This window comes from Indicator indicator, chromosome 4 (genome assembly GCF_027791375.1).
Source record: "Indicator indicator isolate 239-I01 chromosome 4, UM_Iind_1.1, whole genome shotgun sequence".
Classification (NCBI taxonomy): Eukaryota; Metazoa; Chordata; class Aves; order Piciformes; family Indicatoridae; genus Indicator; species Indicator indicator.
In genome coordinates, this window is record NC_072013.1 from 9,255,144 (window position 1) to 9,277,783 (window position 22,640).

General features: G+C 40.0%; 1 protein-coding gene across 1 annotated transcript in view; it reads right to left on the reverse strand.

Moving 5' to 3' along the window:
• The window catches only part of MGA (MAX dimerization protein MGA), a 49,370-nt gene extending 28,044 nt beyond the window's left edge, over positions 1-21,326 (reverse strand). The window contains exons 1-11 of the mRNA XM_054400722.1: positions 20,263-21,326; positions 13,197-14,127; positions 12,756-12,843; positions 12,527-12,622; positions 8,761-8,889; positions 7,204-7,302; positions 5,709-6,358; positions 4,469-4,826; positions 1,889-2,112; positions 866-1,006; positions 409-481 (exon numbers count right to left, since the gene is read on the reverse strand). Coding sequence (XP_054256697.1) covers positions 409-481; positions 866-1,006; positions 1,889-2,112; positions 4,469-4,826; positions 5,709-6,358; positions 7,204-7,302; positions 8,761-8,889; positions 12,527-12,622; positions 12,756-12,843; positions 13,197-14,127; positions 20,263-21,326 — 3,853 coding nt within the window. The remainder of the gene's footprint in view (positions 1-408; positions 482-865; positions 1,007-1,888; positions 2,113-4,468; positions 4,827-5,708; positions 6,359-7,203; positions 7,303-8,760; positions 8,890-12,526; positions 12,623-12,755; positions 12,844-13,196; positions 14,128-20,262) is intronic.
• Between the last annotated feature and the right edge of the window lie 1,314 nt (positions 21,327-22,640).

The window sequence follows — 22,640 nt, forward strand, 5'->3', positions numbered from 1 at the left end:
AACCAGAATGAGTGATGTCCATTCCTTCACAAGTATCTAATTATCACTTGAAGACAATCTCTGCTGTGCAGTATTATCTTTTACTGCTAAACAAGCTACTGCAATACCAGTCATTTTAACCTCTAGGAACTGGATATTTGGTCTGCTGTACCCCCCATGTGACACACATACAATTGCTTCAGAAAAGAGGAATCTGTAAGCCCATTGTCAGATTTTATTGACATTTGTAGTAACTCCTCCCACAAATGGACTTTTGTTTCATCAATAGCTGTAACTTTTGGGAAAAAAAAAAAAAAAAACCAAACAACCCCACAAACCAAAAAAAACCCAACCAACACCAACACAAAATCCCCCCCAAAAACGTGGAACTACCAAGAGGTCAAATTATACTCAAGACTTGGCTCTTACCTTTTGCTTTGTCTGAGTCTTTATTTGCCCCACAGGTTGCTTTCTCTGGAGGCTGAAGTGCTGGTTCATGCTCCTGTGGGAGGAAAGAAATGCAAATTCATCCTTTGTATTTCTCTTACACACTAAAATACATGTCACAGACTATATTAGCTCATCACACTGTTACCCTGATTCATAACATTCAGGCTAACTTGGACAATGTTTAACAATGAACATGTGAGCCTTACATGGTAATACACTTGACAGCCAGAAACTTCCACAGACAAGACATTTGCTGTATCAGGTTAGGTTTACCAGCACTGCCAGGTGATTTAGGCTCCAGGTTCCACAACCCTATCACCATCAGATATAAGTCAAGCCCCCATGTCACCTAGGAATTCCTGGGTTAAAAATTACTTCAACATGTAGTATTTCAGCCTGTTCTACAATACAGCTTAGATACAGTGTGAATTCTTACCTTTACACTAGAACTCTGTGAATCACCTTTGACTTTTTCTTGCCTCTTCTCTGTTCTCTTGTGTTCATTTGGTCGGACCCTTGCACAAGTCATCATACGTTCAAAGTACAAGTAGACAGGATCCTTGTCCTCCTCTCGAATCTACCAAAAAACAACCACAAAAATAAACCCTCTCCATTTTAGATGCACATTTCATTCATGAAATGGTTTTGCTTTCTAAAAACTGTTCAACACTAATGCCTCAATAGCATCAAAAGAAAGGCCTAACTGAATCTGCCCTCTGTATCACATAGCCCAGTCTACATTTTGCTTCAAAACAGTACTCAGGGCATGGGGGAAGGGGGAAAACAGACCACCACCAGCAGCCCCGAAAACCTACACCTGCTCACATACCTATACAGGTATCAATGTGGAAGTGAGTCCCAAGTGTCATGCATTGTTTAGCATTATCTGGTATACATTAAATAGCAACTCCAGTATGCTTGCTCTTCAGACATAACTAGATGCAACTCTACTGCTGTTGTTCCTCTACTGCTGTTACTGCTTTTGTAAGATACTAAGGTGAGGAGAGAGGCAAAGGCAGATTCTTTTGATATTGGCAGTGAAACCTCAAAAAGACCAAAAAAAAAAAAGACTCCAGAACTACACTGAACACTCGAGGGTTTTTTTTGGCACATAATTCATCACTGAGGCTGCATTATACAGCTGATGACTTTCACAACCATTACAGGACCAGCAATCATTTTGCCAAAAATAGCATACATGATAGCATTTTTTATATGAGGCTGTTAATGAATCACAATCACTTTTCACCATTTGTATATTGCTACAGAAAATTCTCAACAGAACACAGAGTTAAAGATGTATATACAGTCAGTGCATCCCAGCTTACCAACATACCTATGAGCTGTCAAACTTCAGGCCTTCATCTCAAATTTCACCTCAAACGGCCCTGCACAGAAGCTTTTGGCACTGTTTTATTTTTCAATACAAAGAAAAGCAAACATGTCTCTTCTCTCTTACCACTGGATTGGGTTTTGGAGTATACACTCTGCCAGGTTTCACTCCACTGGAGGATCTATGCCTAGTAGAAGGCAGGACTTCTGGGTTGGATGGTACCACAGATTTAACTGGTTCCATAACAGATGGTGTTGGGATGTAAATTGGCTCCGGGTCTATTTCACCTTTTACTTTCACCCACAAGGGACAATTCCTAACAGGCTGTTCTGGCTCCGAGTCACAGATAGCTGAAAAAAAGAGGAGGAACAGAAAACACACTTAAATTTGAAACCCCATCTAACACAGCAGTAACAGAAATTTGCTGCTTGAGCCTGAGGTGTGGTCATGTAACAATCACTAGTTTGAACTGCCATGAAACACTACTGGCTGTCTTTATTGTCCCCAATTCTAACCAAAAGTAACTGAGATTTGTCCACAAGAAAGGAAATGAAAAATCAAAATTACTCTACAGTAATCATTGTTTCTCACTTGTACTGTGTTAGCAGATACAGAAGAACACTGATGAATTAGTGATCTCCATTGACGCTGCATGCTTAAAATTCACAAAACTCCCTCAAAACATCAGACTTCATATCTCAGCTCTAACGGAATACTTAATTTATTCCAGTGGAACACCAGTTAACAACACTATGTTCACTTTTAGCTGCTGCTCAAAGTACTACTAGGCAAGAAACTGAAAGTGTCATTCATGGTTAATTTCTAGCAATTTGGTTTTCTGAGCATACCCTAGACCTAATCTGAAACTACCCTAAATCACTCTATTTCCACTGAGATCAATGAATCATGCAGCTGTATAGAGCAACTGAAAATGCAGCTGTGGATACTGGGTAAGATGCAATGAGAAAACAGCATTTTGACAGAGAAGATGACCAACAGTGACAGCAGTAATTATGTCACATCCTTCATCTTGGATACTTGGAGAGCTGAGCAAGAATTTAAATTATCAAAAAGAAACTCATATTCACAGATTGCATCAGGTTGGAAGGGCCATCTTGTCCAACTGCCTGCAGGGAGCAGGGACCCTTCCAACTATACCAGCCTGCCCAGGACCACATGAAGTCTGATCTTGAATGTCTGCAGAGACAGGGCCTCAAGCACATTCCTGGGCACCTTGTTTCAGTATTTCACCACTTTCATTTCATATGTACAACCCAAATCTACCCTGCTCCAGTTTCAAAGCGTTGCCCCTTGTCTTATTGCTACAAGTCCTTCCGAACAGTCCTTCCACAGCCCTCCTGTAGGTCCCCTTCAGATACTGAAATGTAGCTGTAGGATCTGCTTGGAGCCTTCCCTTCTCCAGGCTGAACAACCCCAGTTCTCTCAGTCTGTCTTGATAGGAGGGGTGCTTCACCCCTCTGATCATCTTGGTCGCTCTCCTCTGGACCCACTGCAGCAGATCCACATCTCTCTTGTGTTGGGGCTCCCCTTACTGGACACAGTACTCCAGGTGAGGTCTCACCAGAGCAGAGCAGAGTGGCAGAATCACCTCTCATGACCTGCTGGCCACGTTTTTGATGCAGCCCAGGATGCAATTCACCTTCAGGGCTGTGCATATTGTTGGCTCACATACAGCTTCTCATCTGCCAACACCCCCAGGTCCTTTTCTGCAGGGCTGCTCTGAACTTCATCATCTCCCAGCCTGTACTGATATCAAGGATTGCTTCAACCTAGGTGCAGGACTGGTTCTCCTCAGCCTACCTCTCCAGCCTGTCCAGGTCCCTCTGGATGGCATCCCATCCTTCAGCCTTATCATCTGCAGCACTCAGCTTGGTGTCGTGTCTGCAAACTTGCCAAAGCTGTACTCAATCTCTCTATCACTGATGAAAACACTGAACAGCACTAGTTCCAGTAAAGACCCTTGAGGGACACCACTTGTCACCTGTCTCCATCTGAACGTCGAGCTCTGGTCCAATACCCTTTGTATGTGATCATCCAACCAATTCCTTATCCATTCAACCCATCAAATCCATCTCTCCAGTTTAGAGAGAAGGATGTTGAGGGGGACTGCATCGAAGGCTTTACAGAAGTCCAGACAGATGACATCTGTTGGTCTTTGTCTGCTGATGTAGTTCCTGTGTCCTACATTCATCCCAGGTTACCTGCCCATGCTTCCGCTGCCTGTGCAGTTCCCTCTTGCTCTTTGTTTTGACCAGCAGGTCTCTAATTCAGCCATGCTAGTCTCTTCCCTTCCTTGCCTGATTTCTTACACATGGGGATGATCAAGGATAATGTCCTTAAGATCTGCCAGCTCTGCTCCCCTGTCCCTGAGGATACTTTCCCATGGGGTCCTACTGACTAGCTTCTTAAGGAACTGGAAGTTGACTATTGTGATAAAATAGGTGGCGTTCATAACTCAGTAGTACCCAAAACACTCAGTCTTATCAGTAAGAGAAAAGATGTTATTTCCTGTTAGTCAGCTATATGGAAGCAGATGAAGCAAACTATTCCATGAATCTATGAATCTTAGAATTCACTCAAAATTTCTGGATTTAGAAATGGCATCACTATTATGCCCCAATAAAAATGCCCATCAAGATAGATGGAAAGTTTTAAGTAATCACTTTTTTCCCCAGCAATACTCACTGTATTCCACTCTTTTTCTCTTCTTCTTATCTTTCTGCTTCAGCTCATCTTCCTCCCCATCGCCCTCTTCTTCCCTATTTTCATCCTCTTGCTGTTCTTCCTGTGTTCCACAGACCACAAGACTTCCACGCACAGCCTTCTTCATCATTTTCTTATGTTTTGATCCTCCCTTCACCAGCAGCACTTTTCTCTTAAAGCACGTACAACCAAACATACAGTCTGGCCTGCGGCAGTGGGTGGGCTGACGTTTCTCCAGTGCTAGACTGGCACAGATGCATCCCAGTCGGCAGAAATCCCTGTTGCAGGGAGGTGCTCGTCGCTTTATTATTTTGTGGATAGGTTTGGTTTTGAGAGAAGCCTAAGAAAAATTGTAAAGAAGTTTACACCTCAACTTTTAGTATGATTAGACCATGCACATGCAAAATCGCTATTCGAAGTTAACTTTGAATAACCCCTCCAACTGTGTGGTTTGCACAGGAACATTTGTCATTCATACCGGAAAAAAGGTAAGAACAGTTTGCATTCAAGTCTTCTGAGAGGCAATTTAAGACAGCTAAACCATCTTGGTAATAAATAAAGATGTGAAAAAAGAAAAAGAGGTTTTCACATGACAACCAAAGTTACATGGCAAGAATTTTTTTTTGCAGTTAGTTAAACTGAAAAAGTGAGAAATAGTAAGGAATTGCAGTTACTGCAGAGCAATTGCATTAACCAGAATTTTTTTATGGTGAGAAGTTGAGATCACATACTATAACAATTCATATCAACATGCTATTATCACCATTAGTTTTTTACATTCTGCTAAGGCAGCAGTTCCCAACTTCCACTGAAAGACTATACCACAAAGGAACATCATGCTTTATCATGCTCCTTAGCAGCCTCAAGCTGCATTTATAGATGCATTTCATATATCACAGAAACATTCAGATTGGAAAAGACCATCAGAATCCCCAGATCCAACTGATAAGCCTACTCTATGAGGTCCATCCCTAAACCATATCCCCAAGCACCACATCCAAACAACCTTTAAACAAATCCAGGGTTGGTGACTCAACCACCTCCCAGGCCAGCCCACTGACCACTCTTTCCATGAAAAAATTTTTCCCAATATCCAGTCTAACCCTACCCAGTCACTATATATATATATATATATATATATGGTTTCTATAAGTAACATCTGTAAGTGGACAGATTTGGAAGAGCAACAGTACAGAAATGTAAGAAACTATGACAGATGTACCTGAGCTGTAAGCAGGGTTGCCAGAGAGATGTCTGCTCGTTCTTCTGTAATATAGGTCCGTGGTTTGCCATCCCAGAGGGCACAGTCTTCCAAGTCCATTAACTTCACTTGAGATTTAGACAGACCTGGTGGGCGAGCTCCCTGTTGCTGTTGCGGAGTTTGGCGCAAACTAATCTGTTTTGGAAGTACATTTTCGTCCAGAGCTGGTACCACAGAATTATCTCCCTGGTTACTCAAACTGCTATTTGAGACAGACTTAGCAGCCTTGTCCCCTGATGCTGCAGCGTTCTGTTTCTGTCTTACAGAGTAAGGTGATGGCAATATAGGCTTGTAAGATGATTTTACTCTGCTGTTAGCAGATGTCTGTCTGGTTTGAGCCTTTGTCTTCCTAGAGGTAGGTGATAGAGGAATAGGCTTGAACGTGTAAGATGTTGATGGAATTATGGTGGACTGCTTCTTTAAAACACTGTCGAGTGTTCGTACATAGCTAGTGCTCTTAGTGGGAAGCTGATATACTACAGGAGAGGTGGAAGTGCTAGAAGAGAATTCCATACTTGTTTCCATCAATTTCCCTTCATTTTCCAGGTACTCATCCAGCTTGTCACTACAGAACGCTGAGCGATTCTTCAAGGAACCTTCCGAACTGCCACCTAAATCAATAAAGAGCACATTACCTATTTCCTGAGATATCACATTGTCAAATCTCATAACGAAACAACACAGAGATCAGTAGCTCTCAAAAATAAATACAATTCTTTTAGAAGAGTAGAACACAGGCAGGCCAAATACAACCCACTCTGAAACACAACCAGCTGTCAGAACAGCTGTTTTTGTAGAGATTTTACAGGTGTATTTGTTCAAAAACCAGTAAGCCTTCATCAGGCAGCGCTTCTACCAACTTACTTTGTTTGTCCTCAAAATCTAGCATTCCTGCTACAACCAAACACAGCAGTAATGCCCCAACACAACATGATGTGAAAATGCAGAAGGCACAAGATAAATACTTAATCTCAATTTAAAATAAAAAATGTCAAATGCTGAACATCCATTTCTCCCAGAAACAGGGCAAAGGAATTAGGTATGGACTATCTACTCCAACTAGAGCTAAAAATACATCAATATAAGCGAAAATTACTCTGGTTCATCAGGGTTCCTAGGGCAACACAGTTCTGGGATTAGCATTATTTCCAATTAACCCAAAACTGGTGAACAAATACAAAGCTACCGCAGCTTTGATCTCCGCTCTGGCCTCCTGTTTAAAGCAGAATACATGTTTTTTTTATCTTACTCAGAGTAAATTTCTCTCTTACCTCATAAACCTCCACTCTGACCATGGCAACATTACCAAAAAAAAAAAAAAGTCTTTATTCATGACAGTTTCAATATAGAAAAGAAATCTCTCAAGATACAGTTACCAAATTGCAAAATCTATGGAAAATCAGAGAAAGGCCACACGTTGGAAATATGTACAATGATCTCTTTTTCTCTTTTTTACCTTCATTTCGAGAAGCACCGTGAAGCTTCCCTCGCCAGCCTTTGATTTTTGTGAAATCATTTGTCTTTCCTGTCCTGGAAACAAAAGGAAATCCAGCATCTGGAAAGGAAGAAAGCTAGCCTCAGTTTATGAGCTAAGCTTGACTGCATCAATATCCTAGCAAATGGTGCTTGCTCCTTTAGAGGAATAGATGAACAGCAGTAAATCAAAAGGCCAAATAAAGAAACTTAGGGTTTATTGGTTTTGTTTGTTTGTATGTTCTGGTTTTTTTGGAGTTGGGCTTTGGTTTTGCTTTTTTTAATTAATGAAACACTCAACAAACAAAGCTTCCTGTAGAAGCTATATGGCTCTGCATCTGCTATCCCATACAAAATACGTCTCCTATATTTTCAGTTTTAGTCTCCTCCTTAACAATGGATCAAGCAGTTGATTCCAGAACTCAATTGCTTGAATCAGCTAGTCAGTAGTTTAAAAAGGAACAGGCAGGTTTTGAGATGACACAACCTTTCTCAGCAAGGAAAGCAATTTGAGTCTCTGCCTTCAACTGAACCAAGTAACTTCTATAAGACCTGTAGAAACTTCATTTAATATTTGCTGTCAAATTTATCCGAGTACCAGTTAGGGGTAGAGACAGAGAACAATCACAACAGGCAAACAGCAACATCTCTGTCAAGTTACCCATCAGCTCTTTGCATTCTAAGTTGGAATGTAAAAACACTAACCAGGATCTGTGTGACCATTTTACCTATCACTAGGCTAGAAATTGCGTTTGATATTGAGCTGAGGTCTTCTGAACTGAATCTGCCTCTTTTTCAATGTAAACTAAGCCAAGATACAATGGCTGCCTCTTTACCAGCTCCCAAAGAGGCAGATTAAGAGAGACAGTATCTTTAATATTCTTACTAAGAATATTAAAATACGAGAAAGAGGCAAGAGAAATATAGTTACCCCTGTGCTTTTTCCAAATAGTTCATTATTAAAAATGCTATCTATCAACAGTATTAGAATCAGAGTACCACAAGAAATGCATTGTTTGGACACTAAGTAAGTTTTTAAAAGCACAACTGGTCAGCATTTTTATAATTATCATGAAGTTGTAGGTTAGCCTCCAAGTGGAGCCTCAGGCTTCTTCTGGACAGTTTCGATACTCAGTTCTGTGGAAGACAACTTTGTTGTTTTGCATGTGAGCTACATTAGAGAAATGTCAATTGTTTAGGGTTTTCTGAGAAACTTGAGACTAGCTAATCTGTATATTTACATTTATAAAACTCAGTTAAATAGACAAACATGGCTGTAAAAATAAACTAGACAGATAATATTATTGGATCACAACCATCACAAAAAGGGAAGGCTGAAGACAATCTGGCCAGAATTCCTCAAGACTCCTTGGCCACTAACCACAGAGCCATCTAAGGGAGTTCTTGTGTTTTGCCATTTTAATACTATTTTAATCTCTTCAAAATAACAAGTTCAACTAAATGGCCGTTCTCTCCTTCTGATCATTAATATTAAAAGGCAATACTTGAAATTTCTTCAACATATTCACATGTTACCCACCTGGAGAATTAGGATTGGCTCCTGGATAGCTCCACAAAGAGTAATTTGAGTAGGAAAGAGGAAGCTGCACACCCAAATATTTCAGGTCAATGCTCATTGTTGGGTCCACAGAATTCAACTTCAGTCCCACTACAAGGTGGAAATGTCAGTGAATGTGTCAATGAAGCAAGACGTTAGGAAAAACAAAGTCAAAGTACTTGCTAAATAACAAACCTTTAACTTACAAACAGGCCTTTCTAGCATTCACCCACCATTTGGAGAGACCTGAAGAAGAGTGACTGTACCTGTTACTTACAGACTGCATTTACAGCAGCTATGAAGAGTCTTTTAGGGAATGGGAAATTTAATAAAAGAATAAATAAATAAATAAAGTTTCATAGCTTTCTTGACTACTACCAAAGTTTCCACAGAAACACATTAGCTGAAGTGCCAGCATTGTAGTAATTCTCAGAATTCATTTGTTGATGAAGTAGGTTGTTTTATTTCCAGGTGCAGCACTTTGTAATAAAAGTGGGATAGGTTTTTTAAGCAAAAAAAGAGTTATAAAGAAACTAAATAATCCACATTGTTGATGCTGTCAGAAATGCTTAACTGCTGATAACACCTTCCTTCATCAACTTCCCCAAAACACTCACATTGAAAGACTGGACATGGTCACAAAAGCTATCTTTATCCAAGGCAGAATGAACACAGATACAGAAATGCTGAGGAAAAAGAAGATGTTAGTAAATTTGACTTGGGAGCTTTTTCAGAAAATAGTTTCACTGAGTTCAAGAAATAGCTTGTCAATCAAATTCACCTCCCAGTCTGGAGTTGAGAACATCTATTTTGGTTCTTTGCTACAGAAACCTACAAATGTTGCTGCCAACAGGTCTGAAATTTATATATTAAATAGGTGACTTTTGAAATTGAGAATGTATGACTTGACATGGCTTAGGACACAAAGTAGTATTTGCACATACAGTAGAACTCGTGTTGCTGGCACGTATTTATGTTCTTAAGTGGCAACACGGAGACCTGATTACTGGCATCATGAAAACAACCAAGATGGAACAAATCTCAGACATGGCTGTTTTAACAGATACCACTATCAAAGATACTGCAGTGAGATAATTTTCAAATCTAAGGAGAAAATGAGCAGCGAGCCAGTCAATCTAGTGCTTTGTATAAAAACATGTCAACTGAAAAATGTCAAGATGCCATCCATTTCTTTTCAAATTCTAGTTAAAATAAAATGAAAAGTGTATACAGTTTATTTTCCTTGACACTTCGTTTGAACTATTTTGTCACCTTCCAAAACAAGCTTAGCTTTGTTTAATGTTCCAACAAAAATAAGAACATCACTCTCCCCAAAAATCTATTATTTCAGTTTAGGATCAGAAGTAAAAAACACCCAGACAGAAAACAAGAGCATGAATCCAACAAGTGCAACATGGATTGAACACAAGTAGCCAAAGGAGAACAAGAGGTAACAGTACTATCCCAGTACAGACATTGCTGTATATGATAGGCATCACTTTTATTAATGTTTATCATCTCCAGAGTATCGCTAAATTTCAACAACAACAATGAATGAAGAACCTTAAGAACTCCCCATCAGATGTAACTGCTAAATCTGAAATAGGATGCATGGCACCAATGCCTTTGATTTTCAGGAATATGGTGAGGGACTCAAATTAGCTCAGATAGAAGAGGCACCCCATAGCACTGCAGTACTCCAGCAGGAGCTCTCCTTCTAACATTCTTAAGTCAAATTCCCTTCTTTCTGAAGCATCTTCCTGCAGACTTGGTGCCTCTAAGACCTAGTAAGCCTTAACCATAATTTTCTTAACTTTGACACATCAACAGCAATTGTGGGGTTCAGGTACAGATCCAACACATCCGTGGATCTCAAAAAAATTCACAGCATGATCAAATTACATCTGTATCTATCTGCAGTAATGCTCCTGCTGTGAATAATCTTCACATAGCTGCTTTTCCTTCTGCAAATTAGACAGGTGAGGGCCATTCTCTTCATTACTGATTTACAATTTCACCATTTAACAGGCTCAGTAGATTATCATCCAACACTGGAAACGATAGCCATAAGCATTCAAGAAAGTCAAAATTGATCAGACCTTAACCTGATGCTTGACTTTTCTTGTCGGTTTTCTAGTATCCGTGAACTGCTCAACACTGTTCAGAAGGTACCACACACTTCACCACCGCTCATTCAGAAGCTGGAGGAAAAGCACGTGGGTTTTACATGTTCCTAGTTTCAGGATCGCCTCAAGTCAAACAGCCGGCACTGGTTGCCAACATACCATAATTTTATTATACTGTTCTTGGGTAAAGACAACATCTAGGAGGCCTACACTATGACCCTAAAAACCCTCAATATTGCTGTAACACTAGCTCAGTGCTGCGTCTAGCATTGCCACCATTTTTAAAAATGACAACACACACAGAGCTGTGAGGACAGGTTTGTCAGTTAGGTCATTAGGAAACAGGGCCACCTATTTCTCTAATCACAAGAGGGGAAAACGGCACTTAGACATCCATGATTCAATTGCCAATGATGATGCTATACCACCGAGGTACAACGTAGCTGAGATTGGTTATCTTGTTTCATTTCCACCACACCCAAAAAAGGGCTCTGAGACCTCTCTAGTACCCTTCTTACGACCACTGCACAAAGGTATAAGACAGGAACATCAGCTGAACACCAGCAAGGTGCAAAGGCATCCTTTTAAACAGCTACAAAAAATGACAGGCTACTTCATCACATCCCATGCATAAACCATTCAAGATAATCAAGGGCTCTTCACAGCAGAAGCTCTGTGAGGACCCAAAATAACTCACAGAGTCAAAATCAGTATTTTGAGTCTCAATCCCTACAGCATTACAGTTGTGTGATTGAAAAATTCAGGGTCAGTACCTCAAAAGCATGAGGTATGACCCTTCTATTTGGATCAATTTCTTCTCCATCTGTTCTGACATCTATGTTAGTGCCATCAGTCACAAGACTACTAATGCTGAAGACTTACAAAACATTCAAAAGAGAACATCTAAGTTCTGCTGTATTGATACCTGACTTTCTTTCATCTGATCAAGACAATATTGTATATAAATGAAAGATCACAAGCTACAAGTAATGTGCTTGGCCCTGTGAACCTGGATCTACCGTGACCAACTCAAAACACAGTAAACAGAGTGTTATAGTTAAGTGTTTCTGGATCTCAAGCTCCTCTACTACCAGGAAACTGTTATTTTATATGGAGAAATAAAATCAACTTCATCTGCTTTCTACAAGAATTAGCTCATTACAAACCAGGCACTGCCTGAAGTCTGCAGGCTCAGCACCTTCTGCAGGAGGTGTTTAATGACATGCAACCTCTTGCTATGCTGTTGGAGACTCAGGATTCATCTTCTGCTGCCTCCACCTCTTCTAGTTTGCAACATGAATGTGTGAAAGTGAAAACATCTTTACTGGCAAGCTGAAACTACTTTTAAAACCTCCAGGAAGAAGAATCTATCACATCTGACCCACTTTTGTCTCACTGCTACAAGTGGAAAGAGGGAAAGAGTTTCACATGAATTTCTCTACATAGTCTAACATTTGTATCTACAGACCTGGGCACCCTCCTGCACTAGAAAAACAATATCCAAGATCAGATGCCAGCTATACTGGGCAAACACAGTATGGCATCCCATAGGAAATTATCAGCTCAGTATGATAAAGTATAACACCCAACCAGCTGTAACAACATGTATGCTGCCCACTTACCTTCCTGAAGGCTAGGATGTATTACTTGCTTATGCCTCAAGGTCTTCAGCTCTTCCATCAATTCCTTTTCCAGTATTTGTATTCTTGCTTGACAATCTATTCAAAAAGATAGCGAGAACATACAAAAAATATTTACTATGAAATACATTACTTAAATGGTTATTTTTTCAGTGTGCCTTTACCTATTCCCTTATTAAAGGGAACAGACACAAAAAATACAGAAACGTACCTGGATCATTTGTAGTCAACAAGGGAGCCTGAAGATTCTGTGATTCTTCTCCTCCAGCTCTATCAACAGTATGAATGTCAAGAGCTTCCTGCATATATGAAGAGCCTTGAATAAGTGCATTACCATAAAACACTGACTTAGATGCAAACTAGGCCACATCAAATTATGACTGAAATATTGCAAGACATGAAGCTGTTTAATAAATAAGCATGCATTCTTTCATACACAACTCTAGATCCCACTGTTTTCCCCCAAGTTATTAAGAAGTAGGAAAATATTGAGTAACATAAAGACAAGCTAAGAGCAGATTTGGAAGCAGGCTATAAATCTCAAAACTCAGTTTAACAGAAAATTTACTTTCAGCTCCTAAGTAGAAAGGGCTTAAAAATGAGACATTTTTATAAAAGAGTTTAAATTTTACTTGAAGTAGTTAGGTTTTACCTTTGATGCAAAGGACACAAAGAGGACTCCATCAACATCTTCAAGGTCTGGCTTAACATCTGGAAGGATGCTCCCAGGCCCCAAAGAAGTGTTTTTGCTTGTTATTACAGTTTTCCCTATACCTTTAGGTGGTCGACCACCTTTGGAAGTTTTCAGCTTCCGTGGCCTTCCTCTTTTAGTTGTAACGGAGGACAGGGTGTTCTGATTGCCACCAGAGCCTTTCAGGGACATAGGATTTTTCAATATGCCAGTCCTTTTTCTTCCAGAAACCTCTTTAGCTGAAAAGTGACAACTTACTGAGCCCCTGGAATTAAAACTTGGTGGTTTAGATAAAGCCCACTGGGCCTCTCTGATTGAAGAGTATTTCTGTGACATTTTATTCCCCAGAGATTGTTTTTTCATAACTAGCTCCTCAGCCACAGTGGCTGTACCTGAGCAAGAGTCTTTGTCATTTTCAAAACACATGGGCACAGAATCCACTACTGCATTCAAAGGAGATTTATCCTTTTTGGCTGAGGAGAGCATGGTCTGCGGCAGCTCAGATATCTTCACTGTGCTCTTTGTGACTGCACAAGGTTCCAAATAGACCACAGGCATCTTCCCACTCTCCAGTTTTAACATTTTTGCTTTGGCGACACCTGAAGGACTGGTTAACGCACGCTTCCTAGACCCGAGTTCTCCATCGATTCCATCTGGTTCCCCGCGTCTCATCAAGTGTTTTTGTAGGATGAGATCATCCTCTTCAGCGTTGGAATACTCATCTGTTTCTTCATCTGTGTCTTCCTGTTTCACACTTACTCCTTGTGTGCAAATACCCGAACTATAGTCATAGTCATCTACTGGCTCCTCTTTAACAACTATGTTAAAGTGCCCCTTTGGGTCCAGTGGAGATGCCACACAGGAACTGCTCCCATAACTGCTAGCAATGGGACTGGGGTGGGAGGAAGAGGACAAAAACAAAACACAAGATCTTTATCAAATCACTTCCTTTACCAAAAGTCCATTATCTCCTAGAATCCTTTGCTAGATACTGTAAAAACCTTCCAAAATGCCACGAGACATGAGTGTGCTAACCAAGCTGTCATTTACAGGCTTACATTTTTAGAAGTATGTGCTCAAAAAAACCCACTCCAACATTTTTTTAAACTTGCCATCATTAAAACCAATCCAATGTCTTATCTGAAGGCAGCAGCACAATTTCCTTCCCTAGTAATAGCAGGGTGACATGTGTACTTCTTCCTACTTGAGACTCAGCATGAACTCAAGTTAAACTAAGATATTTTAAATGCTCAGAAGTAGCCTTAGTCTGCTGCATATCTCATAAAGTCACCGCACTAAAGCTATTGTGCTGGCAAATAAGAAGCCAAGTGAGCACTTAACACACTGCAGTTTACGTTATTTAGCAAAAATACTTTTAATTCACCCTGAAGCCACATACAGACAATTCCTAAACTCAACTGCTGTTTGAACACTTACCTGAATATCCTAGTGAATTACGCTCCATTGAGTCTGAGTATTATACTAAGAAGGCTAATGGTGAAGCCAGCTCCACTCCCATGATGGGCTTCTTGAAGGAACAGACACAAACCAAAAAACTGCAGTTGGCAGTTTACTTAAGCACATCAGAACCTGGCTCCTCACCGTAAGAGGAAGCAGCTAAGATAAGAAACGAGAAACTCATATGCATAATGAGCCTCTGAATTTATTTACTAAACATATCAGATAGTAACCCAATACTCCCTTCATATGTATGATACTATTAACATTTTAATTATGTTAAATTATTACACTTGTTTATGTTATAAAAATATTAACAATATTTTAGGTAGTTAATGCTAACATCATTTCAAATCTAAGTCAACATAATTGTAGTAACAATACATTATGAAGTGAATGGTACTTTATATATTGTGTGTGTGTGTGTGTGCGCATTTTACTATAATCAGCCAGACAGAACCTATGTAGAAAACTTGCTTCAGTTCAGGATGCTAAGTAACCACAATTAAGCTTGAAGCAAAAACCTGTGAGGAAATGGCAGACAGCAGAAGGGCATACCAGTCCTGTTGTATCTACTGTCTTCTCTGGCCAACGAGTTTCCTGTTAAAGAGTTTCTAGCTTTCATTTAATTAAGAGTATCAAATTGAAGATTTAAAAGCCTTTGTAAGATTAAAAAGCCTTTATTCTTCAGTGAGTTTATTGTGAAAGAAATCCTACGGCAATCCAGGTTTTGGGCAACTCAAAACCCTGTCACATTACAGCTAGTGGCAGATCCACAGCTAGTACAGCAGATCCACAACTTAAGAGAATGCTGTTAAGAAGATCCACCTCACCTACTCCTCCATCTTAAAATAAAATGAAGAGACAGGGGAAAAAAAACCCCAAAACTAATAAATTTGCTGGCTAGGATTAAGTTTCTCATTGGAATTCTACTGTTTCCAGTTGGAAGCCCAGTTAAAGCCTGCACTTCTCTAGCCATTTTTATCTGTTGCAAGATGTATAATTGGGTCAACAATTATGTTTCTGTTAGGGTTCTGGACAGTATCCAAAGGAAAGAAGCTCCACTGTAAAAATGAAATTTTTCAGACACAAATGTTATTTTATTCTTCATATTGCAGCCATAAGCCAAGATGGTGACAAAAATGAGGTATCACCCAGATATTTGCACAAAAACGCTGAGCATAATTTTTCTAAATTTTTAAATTTACCTGCAATTAGCAACTTATGAACAATTAAAGAGTTGCTTTTTATCACTGAAGTAATTTCATTGGGCCCTCAGTTTGTGAAGCTATGGGCAAGATAATGGCCACAGAAACTTCTCTTCCTATGGGAAGATGAATCATTCAAGTTTGTCCTCTCAAAATTCTTGGCTTAATGTGACATCAGGTCAAAATGGTGAAATGACATCTTGCCTAGCTCCTTCTTTGCCACATATTTAACTGAACTTTTTCTATAGCCCAAGTACTGTCCTTGGTACCCTTACAGCAAAACAGTAAAAGCATAAAAACCACTCGCTTGTGTTCTGCCAAATTAAAAAGAACTTAGCTGCTCATTTATTGAAAACACTGATATACAGGATTTTTTTTCCCCCTATTATTTTAAAATATGCCATGGGGAAAAGTAACCAACCAGTTTTGTTCAGAATTAAATCTAGCTATCTGTGACTGAGGTTTTCAAACCTCAGGATGACTTGCCTTCCTCTTCCAAAAGGAACACAAGGAGGGAAGAAAAATAAACAGTTGGAATCAGCACAGACAATTATAAGAGAAAAGGAAGACTACTGGATCTTTTAAAAAATCTCACAGTATTTGTAATTTTGAGGCAGGAAATTCAGAATGGAGAAAGGGTACATTAGCCTGTAAGACTTAAAAACCACTGAAATTTGCCTGTGGTTCCCTTCATAGCCCAAATACCTGAGTGCTTCCAGGCATAAATACTCCTATAAGTATTCCTGGATAAAAAACTGTCTGGATGACCAAGGTCAAAGAGTTGTGGCGAATGGACTTAAAGCTTGTTGGTGGCACATCACAAGTGATGCTCCCCAGGGCTCAGGACTGGTGCCTGTGTTTTTTAATATCTTTATCAATGATATGGACAAAGGGATGAAGTACACCCTCAGTAAATCTGCAGTTAGGTGTCGATTTGCTGTGAGGGTAAGGAAGACTCTACAGAGGAATCTGGACAGGTCTGATTGATGGGCCAAGGACAATGGGATGAGGTTCAAGAAAACCAAATGCTGAGTCCAGCACTTGGATCAGAACAACCCCATGCAAGACTTACAAGCTTGGGGAACAGTGACTGGAAAGCTGCCTGGTGGAAAAGCATCTCTAGGTGCTGGTCAACAGCCCAATGAATATGAGCCAGGAGTGTGCCCAGGTGACCATGAAGGCAAACAGCATCCTGGCCAGTACCAGGACTAATGTGACCAGCAGGACTAGAGAAGTGATTGTCCACCTGTACTTGGCAGTGGTGAGGTCCAGCCTCTAATCCTGGGTTCACATTTGAGCTTCTCACTATGGGAAGGACACTGAGGTGCTGGAGCACGAGCAACAACAACTGGTGAAGGGTCTAGAGCACATGGAGAAGGGTGGAGTGGTAGAGGGAACTGGAGTTGTTCAGCCTAGAGAAAAGGAGGCTGAGCGACCTTGTCACTCTAAGACTACCTGAGGTTGCAGTGAGGTGCGGAATCTGTCTCTTCTCCCAGCAAACAAGTGGTAGGACAATAGGAAATAGCCTCAGTGCCAGGGGAAGTTTAGGTTGGAAATTAGAAAAGATTTCTTCCCTAAAAGGGTTGTCAAGCACAGGCTGCCCAGGGAAGTGGAGTCACCATCTCTGGAAGGATTTAAAAGACAGAGCGATATGCTGCTGAGGGACATGGTTTAGCTGTGATCTGTCAGTGCTCAGTTAACAACCAAAACAATTGTGTGATTGTAGGTAAGCATCCACAACTTAAATTAAACATTTATTTTATTTACAATATATCTGCTGAAACTAAACGTACTACCAGACCCCACAATGAAAACTATACCACCCTCTATAAATATAATAGTATTTCATTTTCACATTGTGCTAATACCGCAAGATTAAAATTATCCTCAGGTCCTATGTAAACTTTAACATAGTTCCAATTTCAAAAATGTCAGAAAAACTGAGCATTGGTGGGAAATAGCATAGACGACAGCACTAGGAACTCCATTTACTTTAGTGAACATTATTTGAGAGATATCAGGTCCCAGCTTTGGACTCTCACTCAAATTTAAACTCTGCAGAAATCACTATCTTGTATAAAAGCAAGAGAGGGCTCATCAATTACTAGTAATACCTTGCTCATGACAAAAAAAAAAAAAAAATTAAAAATTGCCCAACCTTCATGAATATGCAAGTATTTATGTGCCCAGTGTCATAAAGGAAAGTGCCACTCGCTCATTGTCCTTGCAAGGCTGAGATGTTTATGAACAGGTATCAGCTGCACAGCATAAAAACACCATGGACAGATCTGAAGGAAAAGGAGAACTAATGTTCTGAGAACTCCAGCACATAAAGACAGTTTTGACATTTCTTTGATTAGCTCAATTTTTCTCTTCCAAGTACAGGATCTGACTTTTTCCCCACATATTACAAAAGTGTAAAACAAAAAGCTGGACAATGCTTGAGGGTAGTTCTAGAATTGTGTTAACACTTATTCACTGAATAACTTGTGCTTACAAGCTTTTAGCACATTTCAGAGATAAAGTGTCTTAGAGGTGAAACCAGGGAAAGCATCTAACATGCTCTGGACCAAAAGAAATTAAGTATGCCAATATGCACCATTTGTTTAAGGAAGGTCCTTGAGTTCTTAAAACAACGGGTTTTATTCCTTGGGAAAGAAGAGAACCAAACCCCCAAGTTTTCCAAGTTCTCCAAGTAACCTGCTTCAATGAGCTTCCTCATGTAATGAAAATTACCAAAATTTCAGCTTTTTCTAGTGCAGCTGACCCCAAGGAGGAAAAACCTATCTCTTTTAAGACAAAATAAACCTTTCAGTAATTATTTTCAAAGCTGTAATGTTTCAATTCCAGTATGCAAAGTTACCTACACATTTTTCCACACTATATTCTTAGGAACTAAAGCAAGCCACCCTCTCTGAAATCAATGCACTTTCAGACTTCAAATTTTCTCTAGAATTTACATTTTTGGACAACATAAAAAGTGTAGATGATATTCTTCTTCCTAATAGACTGACACTAAAGTACTGCCAAAGAACAGCTAGGCCATTCTAGATCTCAAAACAATTCTAGCATTCTTAAGAATGATTACAGCTGAACTCAATAAAGCCTCAAAGAATAAAGAATATTGTGATTTGAAAGGTTCTCAGTTACTCAAACAGCAAATAGAGGCTTTCTGCAAGTAAAAAAACATGAGCAAATCTGTCTTCTCTAAAATATATTGTAGTAGTAATACAGCCTTTGAAACAAACTGTGTAATTGTCATACAACTTCTTTTCCTCCAGAACTGGCCTCTAATTACACCATTAACATCATCCTGATGTCCTGCAGCTAAATAATTTCTTGCTGTACTGATCTACCTAAGGCTAGTTTTGTCACTCAAACTGTGCCAGACAGACATGAAGAAACATGAGAAAGCTTTGGTTTAGTTGGGGTTTGGTTTTTTATTTTGCTTTTTTAATAATTTCTTCAGGTTTGAAATATTTCTAGCATCTCTTGACACAAATTAACTATTCACTAAGACTGGCTGCATTCTCTGGCCTAGATTTTGGAAGTTTAAGTGCAAGGGCAGTAAAAGGTTTCACCAGACTTGCTCTACAAACACAAACACTTGCTGGCTTGCAGATTCCACGCTATGAGTAGCCTCCCAATATAACCTTGATTTCTGTATGTGTGACATAAGCAGAATGGTTCAAAAAGTCAATAATGGATTGGCACATAGACATAAAATTACCAGATTGTAAATTAAGGTCTGAACAGTGAACAGTTTTTCTGAAGTACTTCTCTGGGGGCAGGGTCTCTTATCTCACAGCAAGCATGAGGCAAAGGACCACCAAGAGGCAGGATGCCTCCTACTACTTTGTGGAATAGAAGAATTTACAGAAGCTGTTATTAACAAAACATTGGCATGCTGCCAGTTACAGCTGCTCTGTAGCAACCCCTACACAACCCAAATCTAAATACCCATACACACCACACATCCTCACCCACTCACCAATGAAAACTAAAGATAGACAACACATTACTGTGGTAAGCAACCTTAAAGAGAAAGGCAATGCTTCAATGACTGCAACCTGCTCTGTCTAAAACTCTGAAAAATTAGTCTTCTAAAATGCTTATAGGGTTAAGACAAATCCTTCAACACTTCTTTATAAAAGGAGTTAAAGCAACACCAGAATACTGAACTCTTACACCCCCACCAGACACATCAGAAAGTCTAGACTAATAGATTGCTGTCCAAGCAAAGAAAAGCTTTTAATAATACTAAGTGTTTTCTGCCATTTGAAGGCAGAACTTTTAACTGGATTTAATGTTTCACTGAACACTCCTCTCAACCAGCAGCCAAAAATACAAAGTTAACCCACCTTTCAGAGACTTCTTGTTTTAGCTTTGGCATACAACTCGAAGACAGGTCAGCATCCAGGAAACCCAGGAAGTCCCTTTCTGCATTAAAAGACTCTTTGTCCAGATCAGCATCTGATGGGTTTTGACCACCAAATGAAGAATCTGAACTTTTCTGATGTAAATCTAACGGATCAATCTCAGCAGGGTGACCACAAATGCTAGCAGGGCTAAAAACATCACCTCCTTCCAATCCTGAGTTACGGTTTTGTTTCACATCACGCTGAGGTCGACTATTCAACCCATCATCTCTGAATCCTTTAGCAAAAGGATTGTAATCTATTTTCAGCTGGGTAATCTGGATGTTCTGGTAGGCTGTAACTGCGAAGAACTCAGTCTGTGGAAAAGTAAACGTATGGACATCAGGGCCATTGAGCTGAATGACTTCTGTGGCTTTGTCTGCAGGCACCAAGTGAAGCCGTGGCAGATAACGGTGCATAGAATGTAAGATGATATGACCCTCCTGGTCCAGGGTATTATTGGTAAGCTTGAGTTTGTAGAAGGATACTGGCTGGTGCATCCAGTACTGGCCGGTGGATGGGGATTCTGGATGAATAAACACTCGCCCAAGAACATGCGGTTCTGCCTTCCCACTGGGCTCCCACCAACGGCCATTCCATTTGTATCGATGATTGTCCACAGGGGATATGTCCATGACCAGAATGTACCTCTGACGTGCATCCAGACCTGTAATCCAGTATCGGCAGTAAGGGAACATGCGTCTCCCCTGCTTTGTCAGGACCATCTCTGTGTTGCGATGGTAGAACTCGTTCCACATGCTGTTGTTATCTAGGGTGACAGTAATGTCCCCCGAGACACACTCAGCTGGGAGGCAGGCCTTGGCTCTGGTTTCTACAGGAGTTGATACGCTGCTGGCCAGAGCACACGCATCATGATTTGCTACTAGGATGCCTTGGTCAGCTTTACCATTCCCCTGTTGCTGTTTCAAGATGACAAAAAAAGCAGGTGCTGCACCAGATACAGTCCCACCATCCCGGCTACTCAAGACAATCTGCTGATTCTCCATGATGAGCGCTCTAACAAGTTCTCGAATTAAATGCAAATGCTACACAGTTCTGATAATCTTCTATGTGTGTTCACCATTCTGGAAAAAAGGAAAACCACATTAAAATTATTCAGATACAGTCTAAGAAAGTAATTAAGCCTCATGAAAGATCCTTTTTGTAACACTTCTTCATGCTAGAAACTTAAAAGATAATCAGCACTATGAAATCAAGCACAATTAGGATAGATCAAATCAAGGTTGCCCATGTGTATATAATTTAGACCTGAGACACAAGGGCTATGACACCTTTAAACTGCATTTTCATATAATGCTTTGCCATGACAGGACTCCTTGCTTTGCTTGTATTTCAAAGCGCTCTTTGTTCTGATCTTGCCTCAACTCTTCCTATCATTTGCTTAACAAACAGCATTTGGCAAAATGCACAGTAGAGCTAACGGTGCATCTCTGACAACAGCAGAAGTCACTTGCTGTTGCCAGAACAAAAAAAGTTCCCAGAGGTCTGAAACTTCTCAAAATTGAAAAAAGGACTAGAAAAGAGAAAGTGGGGGTGGGGGAAGGAAAAAAAAAAAAAGTTAAAACATTTTCCCCACATTTCTTGATTGAAACAGACTGTCTGTGCAGTTGGGATTTCTTCGCAATTTCTTTCAACCCCAAGAGCGTCTAAATGTCTATCAAAGGCAGAGACAAACAATAGAAGGGAAAAACCAGGGGAGAAGTATACAAACTAACCCCCAAAAGGCTGTGCAGCTAAACTTAAAAGGATGAACATGAAGCACCAGGAAACCTTAGCTACCTCTGTCTTCTAAAAGACAGAAATCATTTACATCAAGTAAGAAAACATTTGTACTGTTACAATCACCTAATCCTTATGTAGGGAACTAAAAAAAAGTTACCTTCATCTGCATATTCCACCTTGTGTGTTCACCTCACAGGTTAAGCATTATGTCAACACTCTTACAAAAGACCATAAACAACTCTGTATTTCAGTCTGTACATTTCCCAGTGTGAAAACTTAAAGTGTTTCTGGTAACACACAAATTCATTCCCACAGTTAGATGCTGATATCACTGATCCCTACTACATACGGAACACAACACTGACAAAATATTCTTGACTCCTGCATTAAATGTATAGATGGTGGGAACCAAGGACAAGACCCAATCACCATCACAAGCAGGTTGCTGCTTGAAAACAATCCATCTGCCTTCCAGAGAATTAATCTAAATTCCTGAGTTTTAAGAGAACTACATATTCCACATTTATTGTGTTAGAACTGGGTTACTGTAGGAGGAAACACTCCCCCTGTGCAAACCA